This window comes from Scyliorhinus canicula, chromosome 15 (assembly GCF_902713615.1).
Source record: "Scyliorhinus canicula chromosome 15, sScyCan1.1, whole genome shotgun sequence".
NCBI lineage: Eukaryota > Metazoa > Chordata > Chondrichthyes > Carcharhiniformes > Scyliorhinidae > Scyliorhinus > Scyliorhinus canicula.
Window position 1 is genome coordinate 42,703,078 of NC_052160.1, and position 15,613 is coordinate 42,718,690.

The 15,613-nt window shown below is 47.3% G+C and overlaps 1 protein-coding gene across 11 annotated transcripts in view; it reads left to right on the forward strand.

Annotated features, from left to right (window-relative positions):
- The window catches only part of LOC119978927 (probable helicase with zinc finger domain), a 607,351-nt gene that overhangs the window by 118,197 nt on the left and 473,541 nt on the right, over positions 1-15,613 (forward strand). For all 11 annotated transcript variants that reach the window (XM_038820871.1, XM_038820872.1, XM_038820862.1 and 8 more), the window contains one exon: positions 5,563-5,741. In XM_038820871.1, the coding sequence (XP_038676799.1) occupies positions 5,563-5,741 (179 nt within the window). The remainder of the gene's footprint in view (positions 1-5,562; positions 5,742-15,613) is intronic.

Below are 15,613 nucleotides of genomic sequence, written 5' to 3' on the forward strand. Positions count from 1 at the left end.
GCAGTTTTACTCATCTGGTGTTGATCAAAACAATGAAACAAAATATCTGTTATGGAAGAAGTGAGTGAAGAAGATAATTTTGAAGCTTATTGTCAAACTTGAAGGGCCCATTGTAGGCAAGTCTCCATTGCCAGAGGAGAAGAGTGAGAAAAAAACCCATGTTCTCCTGAATTTAAGTTGAAAATCCTATACAAATGTTATTTGTAGCATATAGCATGCCTAATATGCATCCTTATGAGAAGAGGGGAAGACCACTAGACGGTTATAATTACACGAGAAAGGTTGAAAACCCACGGATTAAAAAAAAAAGGAAATTTAAGCTGGTCAAGATGTTTCCAAATAAAATAATGTATCTTCATAACCTTTGGTTGACCATGAAAAGATTATGGAAAAAATCATGTAATTGTTGATGTACAATTCCAAGTTTAAGAAAGTATCATAGAAAAGCAGTTTCTGAGATACGATGCAAACCTGCTAATCCTACCTGTTCTATGTACGAGCTTTTGTTTGGTTAAACCTTCTGTAACTTTATAATATATATAATTGTGGAGCAAAATTAGAAGTTTGTACAATATGTAATGAGCTGTTTGTTAGAAGTTTATGATGAGTACTTTCTTGTAAAGAAATTGCGAAGACATATGAATAAACCTTCACCACGATTAAGCTCTTTTCCTTCCATGGGAATGGGTGTTATAAAGCCAGACTTAGCTTGTTGGAGAACGGGGGCTGGGGACTTCAAGCCCCGATAATTCTCATGAGTGCATGCATAGACTGGAGCAGATGGCACATGCACAATTCAGCATTTTAAGTTCCTCAGGCTGAGGCCAGGTCCAGCACCTCTGCGCAAAAAGAAAATGGCACAAGAAAACCGGGTCATGCGACCCAGAAGTGGGGCACCTGGAGAAGAATCCCAGGTAAGGGACCGGGAGAGGTTCCAAAGAGAGAGGGGATGGGGAGAGGTCCCAGTTGAGGAGCAGAGAGAAATGTTCCCAGGTAGAAAAGGGCTACATTTGGTAGAATAAGTGGTGAGGGCTCAGGAGCATCAGTGGTGATCAAAGAGGGCTTAGGAGAGACTTAGGCGATTGAAGAAGGCAGCAGAAGGTTGATGATTCTGTGCTGTGCTTCCCTTTTCAGAAGTAGCATTATGTTCAGCATAGCCAACGAAATTACATAGAATCCCTAGTGCAGAAGGAGGCCATTCAGCCCGTTTGGTCTACACACCCTCCCAAAGACCACCCTACCTTGGCCCAATTCCGCGCCCAATGCAAAATGTGCTTGTAAGTTAGCCCATGAGTGCAGATTCAAGAACCATGGGGAACAGAGTCTCAGGAGGAGAGATTGAAATCCTGTGAGCTGGATCTTCCAAGTTGGAGTGATCTTTGGGGTAATTTAGAGGCTTGATCTTCGAAGTTGAAGACTGGAAAATGAGGGAGACGGTTCCAACAAAATTGGATGACTCAGCGTTACTAATGTCTGGGTGGGTTATTGAGAAATCCATGGACGGTGCAGACTCGATGTGCCAAATTGCCTTCACTGTAAATTCTATGAATCTGTCTTGGTTGCAGTTGCTATTTATTATGCATGTGTGGTAGATTCGATCACAGTTTGCTTGTTAATTCACGTGCCTCACATTAACGCTGAATATTTTAAAAAATAAATGTTTTTTATTGTGTTTTGAACAAGGTATATTTACCATTATGTACACAGAATAAGATATATATATATATATATATATATAGTATAGAAGAGGAGGGCACACACAAACATACCAAAAAAAATAAATAAAAAATAAATAAAAAAATAAAATAAAGTAACTGGTAAGGTATTATGCACCAGCTCAACAGCAGCAACTTTGTACAATTGCCAATGTTATTTAAAACACATAAGTAGGCATCTGTTTGGGGGGGTGGGGGTGGTGGTACAGGTGGAAATATATTTGGATGCCGGAGAAACAATTACAGAGGGCAATACTCAAATGGGTCTGGTGTTGATGTTGTCACTTGCTTCTCCCGGGCGGATTTCACTGCCGTTGTCGTCTCACGCTCACCTCTGCTTCAGCCGTTCGTCCCGTCTTTCGCCTGTATTCTCCTTTCCCTGCCCCCCCCCCCAGTTCTCCTCTATTGTTCCCTGTCTCTTCCCTCTTCTCTCTCCCCCCCCCCCCCCCCCCCCCCCCCCCTCACTCCTGTGGTTCGCCTTTCCTTCCTCTTAGGTTTAGCTGTGGTCCCCCCCAACCCCTCCCGGTCTATCTCTCCCTCTCATGCCTTGGCTACTTTCCCCTGATTCTTGGCTACCTGGCGATTCTTCTACTTGTTCGTTGGCCGCAAACAGGTCCCGGAACAATTGGGTGAATGGCTCCCACGTTCTGTGGAAGCCGTCGTTTGACCCTCGAATGGCGACTTTGATTTTCTCCATTTGAAGAGATTCTGAGAGGTCAGACAGCCAGTCTGCAGCTTTGGGTGGTGCTGCTGACCACCAGCCGAACCGGATTCTACGGCGGCGATCAGGGAAGCAAAGGCAAGGGTGTCCGCCCTCCTCCGCAGGAATAGATATGGCTGGTCTGAAACCCCGAAGACTGCCACTTTCAGGCATGGCTCCACCCTCATCCCCACCACTTTGGACATTGCCTCAAAGAAGGCTGTCCAGTACCCCGCAAGTCTGGGGCAAGACCAAAACATGTGGGCGTAGTTGGCCGGGCCTCCTTGGCACCGTTCACATCTATCCTCCACCTCCGGGAAGAACCTACTCATACGGGTTCTTGTTAAGTGGGCTCTATGTACCACTTTCAGTCCCCCCCCCCATCTGCTGACGATTAATTTCCACAAAGAAATCTACGAACGGTTGCCACCTCCGGGTGAACCCTAACAGTCACCCTCTCAAGGCGAACTTGATTTTCTCCAAACAGAGAAAGCTACCCATGTCCGATAGTCAGGTCTCCGACTTCGGAGGCTTTGAGTCCCTCCATGCTAATAGTATCCGTCTCCGGGCTACCAGTGAAGCAAAGGCCAGAACATCTGCCTCTTTCTCGTCCTAGATTCCTGGGTCTTCTGACACCCCAAGAATTGCCACCTCTGGACTCCGCGCCACCCTTGTTTTTAACACCGTGAAACTGACGTCCGCAAACCCCTGCCAAAATCCCCTAAGTTTTGGACATATCCAAAACATGTGGACATGGTTCGCCGGTCCTCTCGCACATTTTGCGCAGCTGTCCTCCACTCCAAAGAATCTGCTCATCCGGGCCACTGTCATGTGAGCCTGGTTGAACAACCTTAAATTGTATTAGGCTGAGCCTGGTACATGTTGCGGATGCGTTGACACTACTCAACGCGTCTGACCATAGACCATCTTCTATCTCACCTCCTAGCTCCTCCTCCCACTTGCGCTTCAGCTCCTCGGTCTGCATCTCCTCCACCCCATACGCTCCTTATAAATGTCCGATACGCTCCCTTCTCCTCCCCACCCTCTGGAAACTACCCTGTCCTGAATCCCCTTAGCGGTAGGAGCGGGAAGGTTGACGCCTGTTTATGAAGGAAGTCCCGCACCTGCAGATACCTGAATTTGTTTCCCCTCGCCAACCCAAACTTTTCCTCCAACGCCCTCATACTCGGAAAGCTCCTCTCTATGAACATATCCCCCATTCTCTCAATCCCTGCTTTCCGCCATACCCGGAATCCCCGTCCATACTCCCCGGGGCAAACCGCCGATTATCACAAATTGGGGTCCAGACCGATACTACCCACTTTTTAAAGGTGGCGTCAGTCAGTGCAGGTGTGAACCTATGGTTGTTGCAGATGGGAGTTTTGTCCGACATTTTGGTCAGGCTAAATTGCTGCCGTAGATGGTTCCAGGACTGGAGGGTGACTATCACCACCGGGCTGCTGGAGTGTTTTTTGGGTGGGGATGGGAGTGCCGCCGTAGCTAGGGCCTGGAGGGAGGTCCCCATGAGGGAGGCTTCTTCCGCACGCACCCACTCGGCTTCTGGCTCCTTGATCCATCCCCTTATTCGCTCGGCCGTCGCCGCCAGTGGCCTCTGTCAGACTTGTGAGGTCCATTTGTGGATCCCTTTCCAGTCATGGGCTATTTGGATCCCCAGGTAGCGCAATTTGTGTGGGGCGTGTTTAAACGGCAGTCCCGTTAGAGCTGTCCCCCCATACTTGTGGGTGTACCGGGAAGATCTCGCTTTTTGCTCATGTTGAGTTTGTAGCCCGAGAAGACGTCAAACTCTTTCCGGAGCGCGATGATTCCGTCCATGCTGCTTTGTGGGTCCGAAATGTAGAGGAGCAGGTCATCTGCATAGAGTGAGACTCTGTGCTCTCTGCCACCCCTTTGGATCCCCCTCCAGATTTTTGCTGCTCTGAGAGCAATTGCTAGTGACTCGATCGCTAGAGCGAACAGCAGCGGGGACCCTGGTCTGGTGCCCCTGTGCAGCTGGAAGTATCGGGAGTTGGTGTTGTTGGTCGTATGCTCGCCATGGGAGTGTTGTATAGGGGTTTTACCCAGGAGGTGAACCCTGTTCCAAGCCTGAACTGCTCCAGTACCTCGATAAGGTATTTCCATTCGACCCTGTCGAAGACTTTTTCCGCGTCTCGGGAGACGATCACCCTTGGTACTCTCTCCCCTTTGGGGGTCGTTATCACGTTCAGCAGACGCCTAATGCTCGAGGTAAGCTGTGTACCTTTGACAAAGCCTGTTTGGTCCTCTGCGATCACCTCTAGTACGCAGTCTTCTAGCCTTTTGGCTAGGATTTTGGCCAGTATTTACGCATCTGCATTCAGCAGTGAGATGGGTCTGTATGACCCACATTCCGTTGGGTCTTCATCTTTCTTAGGTAATGCTGAATATTAAGAGTATATAAGATAGATATTGTAGATTGTTTTACCTTTCTGACCTTGTGGAATAAAGTTTATTTTTGTTTGTTCAAAACCCATGGAATATTGTGGCTTTATTCTCTTAGCAAGTTTCTTGAATCTCAAACGTTGACTCCTACCAGAGTTTACCAAAAACCTGGGGTGTGGTCCTAATCATAACCTGTGTACTTTGTCAATTAATATTTAACTTGGTGGTTGACTGATTATGTGGAAAGGAATGTTTACATTAAAATACTTATTACATTTAATAAAAAGATTATAATGGATTTGTGTGTCATGTTAATGTAATTTTGGTGCAGCTATTTTATGTTCTTATGCATCAGATGTTGCTTAATTTGAATGCATTCATTGTAATTAGCTCAATTATGAATGCAAATATATTTGAGCTGTATCGTAGAATCTTACATAGAAGGATATTTGGCCATGGAGCTTCTGCTGGATATTTGAAGGAACTAACCAGTTCATCCTAGTTTCACCCTGTCTTTTTTCCGTAATGTTTTACCTCTTTTTAAGTATTAATCCAATTCTAGTTTTGAAAGTTACTTTTGAACCTGCTACGACCAACCTTTCAGTTAGTGCATTCCAAATTGTGAAAGCTTGCTGGGCAAATAAAACCTCTCTACAATACCCTTCTGGTTCTTTTATCAGTTAATGTATAATTTGAGTCTTCTGTTTAAAACTCTACCTTCTTTTCTAGAATTTATCACAAGAGCAAGTGTGTGAAAACTGTGCATCCCACAGTACAGCGCTACTGTCTGATTGCTCGGAACCAGTCTGCATTCCTGCTGCCAAGGAAAGAGGACATACTCAGGTGCCAGGTGGTTGTGACAACTGTGAGTTCATCAAAATACCTCTGTTGTGCTGACCTGCAACATGGTACGTTTACATCGTGCTCAGAACTTCCATTATATGTCTGCACTGCCCAGTAATATATTTTTGATGCATTTGTTACTCCAACACTAGAGGTCCTCCTAACACTGTTTTAAAGTTAAAGAAACTGGTCAAGCTGTGTAAATCCCAGAATTGAGGCTGTTCCTTGGAAACCAGGAATTGCTAATCCCCTTTCTCACAAGTGAAAATGGTCAAGTAACTGGAGTAAGTTAGAAACCAGTCCCACTAGTGAGAATAAGGACACTTGGCACCTTTCTGCCCAGGGATTTTTGTGGCATATATCGCAAATGTACTTTCAACAAAGAATAAATTGGAAACATTCAGGGCTGTTAACCTGCTTCCTGATCTTGCAGTGGTTTGAGTAATGAAACTAACAAAAGCAATATTTCATAGAAATTCATGAAAATGTTCAGATTTAAATGTTGAGCATGATGATGATTAAGGCAGTGGGTTGTGTATTCAAATTTTATATTTGCACAGATTAAGGGCAGCATGGTGGCGCAGTGGGTTAGCCCTGCTACCTCACGGCGCCGAGGTCCCAGGTTTGATCCCGGCTCTGGGTCACTGTCCGTGTGGAGTTTGCACATTCTCCCCGTGTCTGCGTGGGTTTGGCCCCCACAACCCAAAAGATGTGCAGGGTAGGTGGATTGGCCACGCTAAATTGCCCCTTAATTGGAAAAAATGATTGGGTACTCTAAATTTATAAAAAAAAAGAAAAAATATTTGCACAGATTACAATTTGCACATTATGTGCTCTGCAGCAGGAAGCCAGGAGAGAAGAAATGTTAACAGCACCATGAGCGTGCATTGTCAAATTCTGGGCTTATACCCATTGGTGTTCTGAAGGAAGGATGAGAGGTTATCTTACTGAAACACATAATATCCTGAGGACACTTTGTGGGGGGAGTCGGGAAATATGGGACATTGTTTAAAAATTGAGGATCTCCAATTTACGACACAGATGAGGAGAATTTGTTTACTCTGAGGGTAATTTAATCTGTGAAATTTGCTTCCTCAGAGAGTACATACGAACATATGAATTTCGAGCAGAGTAGGCCACTTGACCCCTCGGATCTGTTCTGTTGTAGAGACAGGGTCATTAAGTACAGTCAAGGCGGTGTTAGATTTTTGATCGACTTGGGAGTGGAGGGTTATGGGAGGGAAAGCAGGTAGGTGCAGTTGAGGCCACAATTTGATCAGCCATGATCTTATCGAATGGCAGAGGTGAGGGCCCAAATAACCTACCCCTCTGATGCACTATCAATTACGACGAGACGAGAGTAGAATGTAATCGAGGCTTTATTACACAGAGATGTGTGGCCTCCTACAGCAGCACTATTTATGTTCCGCCTACTGGGCGATGCTAGCAGGCAGCGATCTACCCCCGTACCTGTAGTACAGGGGCCTTACCGTATAACCAATATATATGCAGTATAATACATCAGTGGTGACTACCACATTCACCCCCTGTTAGAAATGATGTGGAGATGCCAGTGTTGGACTGGGGTGAGCACAGTAAGAAGTCTTACAACACCAGGTTAAAGTCCAACAGGTTTGTTTCAAACACGAGCTTTCGGAGCACTGCTCCTTCCTCAGGTGAATGAAGAGGTATGATCCAGAAACATTTATATAGACAAAGTCAGAGATGCCAGACAATGCTTGGAATGCGAGCATTTGCGGGTAATCAAATCATTACAGATCCAGAGATAGGGGGTGATCCAAGGTTAAAGAGGTGTGAATTGTCTCAAGCCAGGACAGTTGGTAGGATTTTGCAAGTTGAGGCCAGATGGTGGGGAGTGAACTCAACCGGGATCTTGGATTCATGTCGCATTACATTCACCCCTGTGTCTGTGGGATTCCTCCCACAAGTCTTGAAAGATGTGCTTGTTAGGTGAATTGGACATTCTGAATTCTCCCTCTGTGTACCCGAACAGGCGCCGGAGTGTGGTGACTAGGGGATTTTCACAGCAACTGCATTGCAGTGTTAATGAAAGCCTACTTGTGACACTAATAAAGGTTTTTAAAAGATGTACAGGTTGGTGGATTGGCCACACTAAATTCCCCCTTAATTGGGGAAAAGAAAATTGGGCACTCTAAATTTTTATAAAATATAAAACAAAATTTAAAAATACTTTTACTATTCTGAACTCCATGGGATACAAGTCTAGCCTGTCCAACCTTTCCTCTTAAGGCAACCTGCCCATTCCAGGTATTATTCTGGTAAACCTCTGAGCTACTTTCAATGCATTTACATCCTTTCTTAAATAAGCAGACCTATACTGTACACAGTACTCCAGATGTAGTCTAACTGAAGCATAACTTCCCTACTTTTGTAAATGCCCCTTGCAATAAGCAGCAACATTCCATTCGTTTTCATAATTACTTGCTGTATCTATATGCTAGCCTTTTGTAAATCATGTACTAGGACACCCAGATCCCCCTCAAGTTTTGCAATCTCTTACCATTTAGATATGCTTTTTTAAATTTTTCCCTGCCAAAATGGGGCAATTTAAAATGTTCCCACATGATACTCTATTTGCCAGATCTTTGCCCACTCACCTAACCTATCTATGTCCCTTCGTAGCTTCCTTATGTCCTCTTGAGAACTTACTTTCCTATCTATCTTTGTGTCATCTGTAAATTTTTATTGCCATTTTCAACAATATGTACATTGACGTTTGTGTTTATTTATTGTACAGTGTAATGCAAAAAGACTTTTATCTTACTTTATATACAGATTGCTGCAGTCTAGTTTGGTCTGTCCCCAGCCCCCCCTTTCTCTAACCTCTCCCTCCTCTCACCCCCCTTGCTATCCTCCCTGGTCGATATGGGAGTGCTCTCTCCTCTCACCCCCCACACCATGTTGTCCCTCTTTGTCCGTCTCAGACTCCCTGCCACCCCCCCCCCCCAAGGGTTATGGCGTTGCTCCTAGTCTTTTGTTTTTTTTTTCCCCCACTCTCCAATCCTTCCAGTTCCCCTCTGATGTAACCACCGTTCACTTCCAACCACGTGTCGTGTGAATTGATGGTCATGACCATCAATTCACACGACATGTGGTTGGAAGTGAACAGTGGTTTTAATAGTCTTTCAACAGAGCCTGCCTGCAACGAGATGAACTGGCAGGCAGGCTCACGACTGCCAAGCTTTATACTTCCGGTTAGTGGGAGGAGCCATGGGCAGAGCCAAGGGTGGAGCCCAGTACAAATTCCTCATCTCCCCCTATGGGCAGAGCCGCGCAACTGCTCGTATACCGAGCTTACATAGACACAGTACATCATATATAATAACAGTGTGAATTACACGGACTGTGATTCACCACACCCTCTACTGGCTGTTGTTGGCCTCCAACAGGTTTTGGATCAGACCAACAAATTGCCCCCATGCAGTAAGGAATCCTTCTTCTGACCTTCGGAAGGCGTATTTTATCTTCTCCAGGTGGAGAAATTCCAAAAGGTCAGCAAGCCAGTCTGCAGCTGTCGGTGGTGCTGCTGATTGCCAGCCGAGCAGGATTCTCCAGTGTGTGATTAGAGAAGTGAAAGCTAGGGCATCGACCCTCTTCCCCATGTGTAGCTCTAGCTGCTCTGATACCCCGATGGTTGCCACATTTGGGCTTGGCTTCACCCTCACCACCTCGGAGAAGGCTGTCCAGAACCTAGCAAGTTTGGGGCATGCCAGAACATGTGGGTATGGTTGGCCGGGCCCCTCCGGCACCGTTCACATTTATCCTCCACCTCTGGGAAGAACCTGATCATTCAAGTTCTGGTCAAGTGTGCTCTGTGCACCCTTTGAACTGTATGTGGCTGAGCCTTGCGCAGGAGGAGGTGGAGTTAGCCCAGCTCAGTGCTTCGCTCCAGAGTCTCCATCCCACTTCTGTCCCCAGTTTGTCCTCCCATTTCCGCCTGGTCTCGTCGAGGTGTTCGGGATCTGTCCAGTAGCTGTCCATATATTTTCCCACAGAGTTCCCCCCCTCCTTACTGTCTGTGGTCATCAGGTCCACTAATAGTGTATTCTCCGGGGCCCCGGGTATCCTATTGTCTCTTTGCGGAGGAAATGTTTATTTGTAAGTGTCTCATTTCCTGTTCTGTCGGCAATTCCCATTCCTCTGTCAGTTTGTTCAGCGTCGCTAGTCTGTGCCCTACGTAGAAGTCCCTAACTGTCAGCGTTCCCCTGTCCTGTCTCCATTTTTTATAAACGTTGCGTCGAGCATGGTTTACGGGAATCTGTGGTTACCACCTTTGGGGGGGGAGGGGACATCCTGGTCAGCCCGAAATGTTTTCTAAGCTGGCACCACGTTTTCAGTGTGGCCATTACTACTGGACTATATTTCGCTGAGGGGATGGGAATGCTGCTGTGGCCAGGGCCCAGAGGGTCGTTCCCTTGCAGGAGGCCTCCAATTGTACCCACTCCGAGTTGGGCTCATGCACCTGTCCCCTCGCTCTTTCCGCTGTTGCTGCCAAGTTATAATATAGGGGCTGGTTTAACACAGGGCTAAATAGCTGGCTTTTAAAGCAGACCAAGGCAGGCCAGCAGCGCGGGTTCAATTCCCGTACCAGCCTCCCCGAACAGGCACTGGAATGTGGCGACTAGGGGCTTTTCACAGTAACTTCATTTGAAGCCTACTTGTGACAATAAGCGATTTTGATTTTCATTTCATTTCATTTTCATATTGCAGGTTTGGCAGTGCCAGGCCTCCCTTAATTTTCCTCCTTTGCAGCAGTATTGATTTGTGGACTCTTGGATTCTTGCGAGTGCGCCCCACCTCTGTAGGTCCTTTTTGACTTCCTCTACCAGGCTGGTTAGGTTCCATTTGTGGATCTTTGTCCAGTCTCTGGCTTTCTGGATCCCCAGGTATCGGAATCTGTTTTGGGCTATTTTGAACGGCAGTCCCTCCAGCTCTGTCCCTCCCCAGTTTGGGTTCACTGGGACTGCCCCACTTTTGCCCAGGTTGAGTTTGCAACCTGAGAAGTCTTTTAGGATCCCCATGATTGCTTTCAGTCCTTCCTGTGGCTTTGAGACGTACAGGAGCAGGTCATCCGCATAGAGCGAAACTCTGTGATCTCTGTCTGTAAATTTTTAATGATTTTTACTGAGTTTTTGGTATACAAACAAATATAAATATGAGGTCTGCAGCTTTGGGTGGTGTTGCTGACTGCCAGCCGAGCAGGATTCTCTCGCAGGCGATTAGGGAGGCAAAGGCAAGGGCGTTGCCTCTCCTCACCATGAATAGATCTGGTTACTCTGATACCTTGAAGATTGCCACTTTCGGGCATGGCTCCATCCTATTCCCCACCACCTTGGACATCGCCTTGAAGAAGGCTGTCACGAACCCATCTAGTCTGGGGTAAGACCCATGTGTGCGTGGTTGGCTGGACATCTTTGGCACCGTTTGCATCTATCCTCCACCTCCAGAAAGAACCTGCTCATTCGGGTTCTGGTTTAGTGGGCTCATGTGTACCACTTTTAACTGTATTAGGCTTAGTCTTGCACATGTGGAGGTTGAGTTGACTCTGTGCAGTGCTTTGCTCCAGAGTCCCCACCCTATTTCAAACCCCAAGTTGTCCTCCCTCTTCTCCCTTGTCTCGCCCAGTTGGGTGTTGGCCTCCCTTCGCAGTCGCCTGTACATAGAACATAGCAGTACAGGCCCTTCAGCCCACGATGTTGCACCGTCCTGTGAAACCCTTCTAAAGTGCCTCTACACTATTCCCTTATCGTCCATATGCCTATCCAATGACCATTTGAATGCGTTTAGTGTTGGCGAGTCCACTACTGTTGCAGGCAGGGTATTCCACGCCCTTACTACTCTCTGAGTAAAGAACCGACCTCTGACATCTGTCCTATATCTGTCTCCCCTCAATTTAAAGCTATGTCCCCTCGTGCTGGACATCACCATCTGAGGAAAAAGGCTCTCGATGTCCACCCTATCTAATCCTCTGATCATCTTGTATGCCTCAATTAAGTCCCCTCTTAACCTTCTTCTCTCTAACGAAAACAGCCTCAAGTCCTTCAGCCTTTCCTCATATGATCTCCCCTCCATACCAGGCAACATTCTTGTAAATCTCCTCTGTACCCTTTCCAATGCTTCCACATCCTTCCTATAATGTGGCGACCAGAACTGCACACAATACTCCAAATGCGGCCGCACCAGAGTTTTGTACAACTGCAACATGACCTCATGGATCCGAAACTCAATTCCTCTACCAATAAAAGCTAACACACCGTACGCCTTCTTAACAACCCTCTCAACCTGGGTGGCAACTTTCAGGGATCTATGGACATGGACACCGAGATCTCTCTGCTCGTCCACACTACCAAGAATCTTACCATTAGCCCAGTACTCTGCCTTCCTGTTATTCCTTCCAAAATGAATCACCTCACACTTTTCTGCATTAAACTCCATTTGCCACCTGTCAGCCCAGCTCTGCAGCTTATCTATGTCCCTCTGTAACTTGTAACATCCTTCTGCACTGTCCACAACTCCACCGACTTTAGTGTCATCTGCAAATTTACTCACCCATCCTTCTACGCCCTCCTCCAGGTCATTTATAAAAATGACAAACAGCAACGGCCCCAAAACAGATCCTTGTGGCACACCACTAGTAACTGGACACCAGTCAGAGTATTTCCCATCAACCACCACTCTTTGTCTTCTATCAGCTAGCCAATTTCTGATCCAAACTGCTAAATCACCCTGAATCCCATGCCTCTGTATTTTCTGCAATAGCCTACCGTGGGGAACCTTATCAAACGCTTTACTGAAATCCATATACACCACATCAACTGCTTTACACTCATCCACCTGTTTGGTCACCTTCTCGAAGAACTCAATGAGGTTTGTGAGGCATGACCTACCCTTCACAAAACCATGTATACTATCTCTAATCAAATTATTCCTTTCCAGATGTCACCACAGTTCCCGTAACTCCTGATCCCCTTATTAATCAGGAACCAACTATCTCTGTCTTAAAGATACTCAGTGACGGCCTCCACAACCATATGTGGCAATGGGTTCCACAGATCACCAATCTCTGGCTGAAGAAATTCCTCCTCATCTCATTTTTAAAAAAGTATTTGTGTTCCAATTTTCTACACCCGCCTGCAACTCCGACAAGTCTGACACCCCGAATATGGCCTCCACGCAAACGGGCTCCACATGTGCAACACGACCGAAATGGTGCTAAAAACCAACCTCCAGAACCCCTCGGGTAAGGCGAGAACATATGTACATGATTAGCAAAGCCCCTCCCACACCGCTTGCAGATGTCTTCCACCCCCTCAGAATCCCGCATCTGCATGTACCGGAAACTCTCCTCCCGCGACAGCCCAAAATTCTGATTCAGACTCGCAAACTATCATCCCAGGCACAGATCCTTCATTTCCCTAATCTACCTCTCCTCCTATCTCCGGAACCTCGTATTCATTCACCCCAGTTCCAATCCATGATTTTCTTCCCTCCCCCCGATTGGCATCACCCTCGACCCCAGCACTGGCTCCCAATTGAAAGTGCTGCTGGAATTGTTTCGAAATCATCAGTGTGGCTACCGCCAATGGGACTTCCTGAATACTTCCCTGGGGCCAACAGAAACGGGGCCGTCGCCAGCACCTGCAACCCCGATCCCCTACACAAACCCGCCTCCATCCTCACCCACAAAGTCTCCGTCTCCCTATTCCACCCCCAATCTTCTCTGCATTTGTGGCTTGAGCAAAAAGACCGGCAGGCACTGAACTAGAAACAAAAACCGCCGCAAAATGTTCATCTTCACTGCCTGCACCCGACCTGCCAATGACAGAGGAAGATTATCCCGCCTCAACAAATCTGCCTCCACCCTTCCCACCAAGATTGAAAAATTCAATTTCCAAAGACCTGCCCAATCCTGAACCACCTGCACCCTCCAATTCCTAAAATGAAAACCTGCCACATGGAATTGTAACCCCCCCCCATCCCCCGACAGGGATGTGGTATCCCTGGGGCGGATACCACAAAATACTCACTTTTCCCCAAGTTCCGCTTGTACCCCGAAAACCTTATCGAATCAGGTATATCCCCCACTGAAGAGCCCGGCTCTGAAATCTATGACAACAAACTGTCCGCGTACAGGGACACCCTATGCTCCATCCGCCCCTCACTATCCCCTTCTACAACTCTGTGCTCCTCGGTGCAGTGGCCAAGGGCTCTATCACTAACACAAACAAAAGTGGGTTCATGGGGCATCCCTGCCTCGTTTCCCAATTCAGCCAAAAATATCCTGAATTCATATCAGTCATTTGCACATACACCATCGGGTCCTTTTACAGCAACTTCACCCATGCTACAAACATAGGCCCAATCCCAAACCTCTCCAACGCCGCAATCAGATAGCTCCACTCCAGCTGATCAAATGCCTTCTCTGCCCCTAATGCCACCACCTCCCCCCTTTTCTCTGCCGGAGAAAGTACCACATTCAGCAGCTGCCAGACGTTTGATGACAACTGTCTTCCCTTAATGAACCTGTCTGATCCTTCCCAATCATCCTCGGTAGGCACACCTCCAACCTGAACGGCAACACCTTTGCCAATATCTTGGCGTCTACATACAGCAGAGATATGAGCCTGTATGACCCACACTTCACTGGATTGTTATCCTTCTTTCACAGCAATGAGATGGAGGCCTGACCCATCGTTTCCAGCAGAACCCCCCTGGCCATCACGTTCTTGAACAGCTACACCGACACCAGCTTATCTTTAATTTTCTTATAGAATTCTATCAAGAAACAATCAGGCCCCATCTGCATCTTCTCAATTGCCACCTTTACCTCTTCTACCTCCACTGACTCCTCCAGTCCCACCCTCTCCATTTCACCCACCTTCGGGCACTCTAACCTCCCCAAAAACTCCCTCACCTCCCACTCATCCTCTGGTGGTTGCGATTTATACAGATCCATATAAAACTCCTCCAAACATTTATTAATCTGCTCCGGGGCCACCACAAGCTCGCCCGCCTTATCCCTCACCCGGATTATCTCCCTCGTCGCTGCTTGCCTATAGAGCATGTGGCTAGCCTTCTCTCCATACTCATAGACAGTCCCCTTCATCCTTCTCCGCTTTCCCTGTGGACAACAGATCAAACATCGCCTGCAACTCTTTCCTCTTCACCAAGAGGTCCAGGTCCCCTGCCTACCTCCCATCCACTTCCAGGATCACTTCAATCAAGCGCTGGCGTTCCTCCCTCTCCTCCTTATCCACCTTAGCCTTAAACAAAGTAACCTCTCCCCCTCACCACTGGCTTCAGAGCCTCCCAAATCACCGACGCCGAGACTCCCCAGTACAATCAAACCCCACATGCTCCTCTGTTCCCATCTCTATTCTAACACACAAACTCTGGTCCGCCAACAACCCCACGTCCAACCACCACTCCGGCTTCTGAGCTAACACCCTTTCCAGAACCACATCCATCCAATGAGGAGCCTGGTCCGAAATTACGATTGCTGAATACTCTGCCCTCTCAACTCCAGCCAACAGCGCCTTACCCAGCTCATGAGTATCCAGATTTGGAATGGCAGCCAGCATTTTCTTCAAAACCCCTGTGTCACCTCAATTGGGGACATATATGCTAACCAACGTCACCAACCTCCTCTCCAGTGCACCAGTTACAATCTCGTACCTACACCCTCTCATCTGCCATCACCATCTCCGTCTGAAACCTCACCCGTTTGCCCATCAAAATCGCCACCCCTCGCGCCCTGTTATCAAAACCTGATGAAACACCTGGCTCACACATCCCTTCCTAAGCCTCATCTGGTCCTTCACCCTCAAATGGGTCTCCTGTAAGATCACCACATCAACTTTCAAACTCTTCCAAGTGCGAGGAAAAAGCCTCGCTC